The 7,463-nt window shown below is 56.7% G+C and overlaps 1 protein-coding gene across 1 annotated transcript in view; it reads right to left on the minus strand.

The window, feature by feature from the left end:
• Positions 1-1,665: 1,665 nt before the first annotated feature.
• Positions 1,666-7,463, minus strand: part of LRP5 (LDL receptor related protein 5) — a 133,509-nt gene continuing 127,711 nt past the window's right edge. Inside the window, exons 22-23 of the mRNA XM_017536942.2 lie at positions 4,685-4,782; positions 1,666-2,131 (exon numbers count right to left, since the gene is read on the minus strand). Coding sequence (XP_017392431.1) covers positions 1,870-2,131; positions 4,685-4,782 — 360 coding nt within the window. The 3' untranslated portion in view covers positions 1,666-1,869. The remainder of the gene's footprint in view (positions 2,132-4,684; positions 4,783-7,463) is intronic.

Raw genomic sequence — 7,463 nt, forward strand, 5'->3', positions numbered from 1 at the left:
ATAGTTGTGCAGAGTTGCCTCTAACGATCCTTTGAATTTCTGTGGTATCAGTGGTCATGCCTCCTTTTTCATCTCTGATTTTATTTATTTGGGTCTTTTTTTTGTAGTCTGGATAAAGGTTTGATTTTGTTTGTTTTCAAAAAAACAACTTTTTATGTGATTGATTTTTGTATTGTTTCCTTCATTTCAATTTCATTTATTTCTGCTCTGGTCTGTTTTTTTTTGTTTTTGAGACAGTCTCACTCCTGTTACCCAGCTGGAGTGCAGGGGTGCAGTCATGGCTCACCGCAGCCTCGACTTCCTGGGCTCAGGTGATCCTCCCACCTCAGCCTCCCAAGTGGCTGGGACCACAGGCACTTGCCACCACACCAGGCTAGTTTTTATAACTTGGTAGAGACGGGGTCGCACCATGTTGGCCAGGCTGGTCTCAAACTCCTGACCTCAAGTGATCTGCCTGCCTTGGCCTCCCGAAGCGTTAGGATTACAGGCATGAGCCACCGAGCCCACTCTGTATTTTGATTATTAAATGCACTGTCACCCAGCAACAAGCTTGGCTGTTCTCTGACCTCCCACCAACATGCTGAGTGGAGGCAGGCCTTTCTCCACTGCTGTGATGGGCATTTTCTCCCTTCCCTCTGAAGACAGTTGTTCCTGCCTGGCTTTCAGGACACCAGGGGGACAGCTCAGCTTCCTCACTGAAAATGCCTAGATTACTGTCTTCTTCCACAGACTGGGGACCCTGCAGGGGTAGTGACCAGGCTATGTCTGTCTTCACCAGCACTGCAGGGGTGGGCCCACAGCAGGCATCAGGCATGGCTTGCTGACTGTCTCTGAGGACCAGGGGACTCCCTCCCTGCCTAGGGCAAGTGCAGCGTGGCAGAATGGGCTCAGCAGCCCCATCCAGCGGGTCAGCATGCAGTCATGGGGCCTCTCGCCCTCAGGAGCAGCAGCAGCCCTGGGCTAACACACAAGAGGTCAGATGGAAGCCAACACAGGCTCAGGAATTGCCCAGAGCCCAGGCATATATTTTGCAGGGAGGGCACAGTGAAAAATGAAGGCAAGGTCCCCTTCTTAAAAACTACTAAGAATCTGGCCAGGCACGGTGGTTTACGCGTGTAGTCCCAGCACTTTGGGAGGCCAAGGCGGGCGGATCACGAGGTCAGGAGATCAAGACCATCCTGGCTAACATGGTGAAACCCCATCTCTACTAAAAACACAAAAATGTAGCCAGGCGTGGTGTCACACGCCTGTAGTCCCAGCTACTTGGGAAGCTGAGGCAGGAGAACCCTTGAACCCAGGGAGCAGCGATCTCTGCAGTGAGCAGAGATCGCGCCACTGCACCCCAGCCTGGGTGACAGAGAGAGACATCTCAAAAAAAAAAAAATTACTAAGAATCTGAGTAAGACAAACAGCACAGCACGATCAAAACCAGGGCCCTTTCTGATGGCACAGGTCACATACACATAAAGCCGGCCCGGCCTGCAGGTCAGAGATGCATTCCAGGGACACGCCAGCCTCTGCCTGAGGTCCCAGCCCTTCACTCCTGGAACCAGACGGAAGGATGCCGTGCACCTTGGGAGGACGCTCATGGTGTTCCAGGGGTCAGCATTCGCTCCACGGGGACACGCAACTCAAATGCACACGGGCACGAAAGAATGGCAGTTCTGTTTTAAAAAATTAAGTTTATAAATATTTCTCCACTGTACAAAGTTCTCCCAGCCCTGCCCACCCGCATCACTGTTCACATTTCTCATGTTTTTAAAATCCCAATTATATTTATTTTTTAAAATCATAAAATATATTTTTTTCTTTGTTCATATTTAAAACTATTTACAGGGGCACAGAGAAGCCGGGGTGGCCCGGCTGAGGTCAGGATGAGTCCGTGCAGGGGGACGGAGGGGGCGGGAAGAGGTGGAAGTAGCTCCTCTCGGTGGCGGGCGAGGGCGGGCAGCTGTCCTCTGCTGACAGGTACTGGCTGTGGGGCGTGGGTGGGGGCGGGTAGGGGTCTGAGTCCGAGTTCAAATCCAGGTAGTACTTGCTGGCCTTCCAGCGGCTGGCACTGTAGTCGCTGTCACACACGTCGGTGCTGCAGGGCGTCGTCGGGGGCGCCATTCCTCGAATGATGTAAGGCCTGGAAGGGACACACGCAGAGGAGTGGGCACAGGGGCCCCGGGGCTGTGAACGGGAAAGGCCTGTCCACTGCCCACTCCAGAAGAGGCAGGCCTGACTCTGGACCTGTGTGGCCTGGGCTCACCACTTACCCCCTCTCAGGGCCTCAACAGCCCCACCTCTACCATGGGCATGCCTGTACCTGCCCTGTAGCCTGCCAAGCCTGGGCCCTGGCAAGGCTGCCTCTGAGGAGAACAAGGCCTCCAGAGCCTGCTAGCTGACCTTGGCCTGGAGCCTACTTCGCCTCTCTGAGCTTTAGCTTCTCACTGAGAAAAGCAGGGGATGAGCCAGGCACGATGGCTCATGCCTGTAATCCCAGCACTTTGGGAGGCCAAGGCATGAGGATCACGAGGTCAGGAGTTTGAGACCAGCCTGACCAACAAGGTGAAACCCCGTCTCTACTAAAAATACAAAAATAAGCCGGGTACGGTAGTGTGTGCCTGTAATCCCAGCTATTCGGGAAGCTGAGGCAGGAGAATCGTTTCAACCAGGAGGCAGGGATTGCAGCGAACCGAGATCATGCCATTGCACTCTAGCCTGGGCAACAGAGCAAGACTCCATCTCAAAAAGAAAAAAAAAAAAGCAGGTGATAAAATAGTAAACATTCAAAAGAGGCTTGTGACAGATACGTGAGATTCTGCCTGGAAAGTGCTAGAAACAGTGCCAGACAGAATAGGGGACTGGACAACTGTTCCCTGTGACGTTGCTACTGTAAAGGCTGGCAACTGGGGTGGTCTGGCTGTGTCCCCACCCAGACTTCATCTTGAACTGTACTCCCATAATTCCCATGTGTTGTGGGAGGGACCCAGTGCAAGCTACTTGAATCCCGGGGGCGGTTTCTCCCATACTGCTCTTGTGGGAATAAGTCTCACGAGATCTGATGGTTTCATAAGGAGAAGGATCTTTAGCTTGGTTCTCATTCTCTCTCTTCCTGGCTGCCGTGTAAGACGTGACTTGCTCCTCCTTGCCTCCTACCATGATCGTGAGGCCTCCCGAGCCATGCGGAACTGAGTCCATTAAACCCCTTTCCTTTATAATTACCCAGTCTCAGGTATGTCTTTATTTGCAGCGTGAGAACAGACTAACATGGCAGCCAAGGGGCCTGGAATGCTCCCTTCCTGAGTTCAAGCAGCCTGACTCAGGAGATGTCTCCTGTCCTAGAGGCTGCCTGCACCCAGCTGGGGCCCAGAGACCCTGCATGCAGCTATGTGAGTCCAGGATGGGAACCGTGCTGTGTTTGGGAGTCCCGGTCCTGTAACAGTGGGGCTTGCGACGGGTGGTAAGGTAACACCAGGTGTTGAGAAATGTGCAGCAGGATACTCCTCTTGGGGCCCAGCTGCTGCAAGGTCAGACGTGGAGGGAAGATGTCTCCGCCGTGAAGCAGGACAGCATGAGCAAAGGGGCCTGGGCCGGGGCCTGGCTAGACTGGCCTGCCCGGTGTGGATGTGACAATTCTGGAGACGGTGTTCTGTGAGGCTGCTGGGACAGACTGTGACAGTCTGACATACTACTGTGGCATCAGGGAGCCACTGCAGCTCCTTGAGCAGGGAGGTGGCCGGACCCAGAGGGGGATGGAAATGGGGGCTGCAGCCAGGCCTGGGAGTTCATAGAAATGGCCACTAGGTGGCAGGCGGCACCACACTCAGGAGGCCCTGCTGCCATAAGGATGCGTGGTCCAGAGGTGGCCTGGCCCAGGCCCACCCCTTCCCACCCCATCACCGCTGGGGGTGGGGCCCAGTGCAGCTGGCGGGTGGGCCATGTTGGCTGGCACCAGTGGGTTAAAGGTCAGGAGGCTCACCCTGCCCCTCCCAGGCTCTCATTCAGCTCCTGCAGAGACCAGTGCACCTGGGTCCCACTTCTCCACATGCTCAGGTGCCCCTCCCCACCTAGGGAGGTGGGGCCTGTGACCCCAGCATGGGCAGCTCAGGGACTGGTGTTGGGCTGAGCAGCCCCGTGGGTTTCCCAGGCTCAAACAGGCCACTGTGGCAAGTGAGCAGCCTGGACTGTCCTGGTGATGTCACACGACTGGGGGACCACGGTGGGTGCTGCAGCAGCCTTCACAGACTTGTCCCATCCTAAGAAGACCAAGCCACCGAGGGGGCATCTCGATGGCCAGAGTCCCACAGCTGGACTCAAACACACAGTCAGACCCTGGAGCCCAAGCCCTCGGCCCATGGGGTTGCCTCGGCCTCCCTGCAGTGGGACGTCGGGTGGGGTGGGAATGCCCCTGTGGCATCGTTCAGGGCCCACGGAGCCATAGGCATATCCCAGCTCCCCACAGGTGCATCCTGAAGAGCAGCTCGGAATATGGGGTTCTGTGGGTTTCTGAACCCAATATGCAGGCCCTGCTGGGTCGGCTGGGGAGGCAGCCTACTGTGGCTGGCAGAGCAGAGGGAGGCGGGGCTGGGCCTGGCACCTGCCCATGAACCTGTCACCAGTGGCATGGGGACACGGCACCTCCACCACAGGCTGGCGGGAACCAAGGGCCATGGAAGGCTGTGGGTGGACATCCTACCTGTACGGTCTCGCGGTGGCCGGAATGTTTGAAGAATAGAACATGTCCATGTTGTACAGCGATGGGTCCGTGGCCGGGGAGGGCGGTGGGTTCAGGATCTGAGGACAGCCAAGCCAGGGTGACCCCAGGCTCTCCCTCCTCCTTCCTCCTCTCCTCCCGTCCCTCTCTCCTTCCCTCTTCCCCTCCTTCCCTCCTCCCCTTCCCCCCTCCTTCCTTTCTTGCTTCCTTCCCTCCCTCCCTCCTTCCTTCATTCTTCCTCTCTCCTTCCCTCCTTCCTTCCTCCCTGCCTCTCTCCCTCCTTCCCTCCTTCCTACACCCCTCGGGCTTTTCTTGCAGGGAGGACGTCTGGCACCCCGCTTCCTGGGACCCCTTTCTCTGGCCAGTTGGCGAATCTTGGGGACGGGAGGGGCAGCAGCAGCAGCCACCTGCCCCGAAGGTCATCTTGATGAGAGGCAAAGGAAACCCAGGAACTTTTGGCCTCAGATGCCTGCACCGCTCCTGAGTACCTGCGTTGTGACCAGATGCTGAGCTACGAAGGCAGAGATGGGACTTCAGCCAGCCCCCCAGCAGTGGGAGACGTCCCCACAGGCCCTAAGTGTCCCTCATACCAGTGAGCACCTCACCAGGCTCCTCAGGGACCTTCCCAGGAACTGTCCTTCTGACCCTTCCTCCCGCCTCTCCTCCCTCCATCGTGCACACTCCCGCTCCTGCAGTCACGCCCTTGTTCCGAACACGAGGGGGCTCTACGTCCCTGCTGAAGCCCTGACCCATGCACAGAGGTCGCCACGCTGAGGGAGGGGCCACAGCCCCACTCCAGACACAGGCACGCCTTTCACAAGGGCCTGCACTGACACTAGCGCCAAACCGGGATAGTAGACAAATCCACCATGCGAACTCACCCTCCGGGGCTGGGCAGCACACAACCAGCCCTACAAAGGGAAGAAGGGAGCAGGGGACCTGGGCCCAGACACCCACACAGGTCTGCACCTTCCAGCAAGTGCCGCTGACAGCACCCCAACCCAACATGCAACTTCCCAAAGGGCACGGGGCTTAGGTGGGTCTCCCGAGGCCACCTGGAAAGCCTACGGCCCGATCCGAGCTCCTACGAGTATGGGAACGGAACCATCAGTTATGCCCCGAGGGACTCCGTTCTCCCCGGCCCCCAGTGTGGTACGAGAGCACAGCCTTTCAAGACAGAGAGCACAGCCTTTCACACCAGACAAACCTGGGTGAAGTCCTATTTTACCACCTTCCGGCTGCCGCAGGATCCCTGGGGAGGGACTTCACCTGTCTCAGCCTCAGTTTCTTCATCTTTTTAAAATGGGCTCGACACAGCACTTTGGGAGGCCGAGGTGGGTGGATCACTTGAGGTCAGGAGTTTGAGACCAGCCTGGCCAACATGGAGAAATCCCGTCTCTACTAAAAATACCAAAATTAGCCGGGCATGGTGGCAGGCACCTGTAATCCCAGCTACATGGGAGGGTGAGGTGGGATAATCCCTTGAACCTAGGAGGCGGAGGCTGCAGTGAGTTGAGATTCCACCACTGCACTCCAGCCTGGGCGACAGATCAGGACTCTGTCTCAAAAACAAATGAATAAAAATAAAATAATAAAATACAGTGATGGAATGGGCTTTCAAAGGCCTGCTTCCTGGGGCTATCCTGATGGCTGGCAGGCAGCCTATGGGGAGTGCCCAGGCCCTTCCCCTGTCCTTTAGGAGGCAGCACTGGGCCCTGTTCTTTCTGGAGAGGGTCCTCCTTGGCCCAGAGAGCCAGCCTAGGGATTCCTCAGGATTTAACCCCAACATCAGGAGGGCGCAAGACTGGGGGCGTTTCGGGGGGTGTTTCAAAGAAAAAGCCAGACAGAGAGGCAGCAGAAAGGGCTTCCTGCGGTGGCCCATGCCCCAGTCTATGGGGTCTGTTCCCGCCTCTTCCCATGAACTTGACCAGACCTGGTTTCTCTCCTGCATCCCAAGGCAAAATGTGAGCTTCTGTCCAAATCTGCACTGGGCAGACTTCTGGCAAGATCCACCAGAACAGCGCCATGGCAGCGTCTCAGACGTCCAGTGACCCCGGCCGTGCCCTCTTCAAAGAGGACCGGATCTCGGCCCAGATCGGGGGTGGGGAGGCTCCACCTCAGCCCATCTGCTATTCCCGCATTTTTTGTTTTTTCTGAGATAGAGTCTCTCTCTGTCGCCCAGGCTGGAGTGCAATGGCATGATCTCAGCTCACTACCACCTGTGGGATTACAGGCGTACGCCACCATGCCCAGCTAATTTTTGTGTTTTTAGTAGAGACAGGGTTTCATCATGTTGGCCAGGCTGGTCTCGAACTCCTGATCTCGTGATCTACCCGCCTTGGCCTACCAAAGTGCTGGGATTATAGGCATGCGCCAATGTGGCCCTCTGCTGAGAAAAGATGGACTGTCACCTTCGGAGGGCCACTTGGCAAGAGCGGTTAAAACGGCCAAGGCTCCACCACAACAGGAGAGGGGACCCTGATGGCCTCCAGAGGCAGCCCAGCCACGCCTCACAAGGAGTTCGGCCACCAAGAATGTGACAGCTCTGCCCTCGAAGCAGAACAAACTTCAGGGTGCAGGGGAAGTAGAGGAAAGGGCGGTCGTGCGCTGGCCAGCCTGGCCCCACTGCCTACCGACCCGACGACTCAGGCCAGTGGATAACGCTAGTTCTTCAGTCTCCTTGCTGCAAAATGAGGAAAACAACAGCACCACCACCAGGAGATGAGTTAAGGCAGTTCTAGGCGGGGTGCATATGGCAGCC

Source organism: Cebus imitator, unplaced genomic scaffold, assembly GCF_001604975.1.
Source record: "Cebus imitator isolate Cc_AM_T3 unplaced genomic scaffold, Cebus_imitator-1.0 Scaffold102, whole genome shotgun sequence".
Taxonomy (NCBI): Eukaryota; Metazoa; Chordata; class Mammalia; order Primates; family Cebidae; genus Cebus; species Cebus imitator.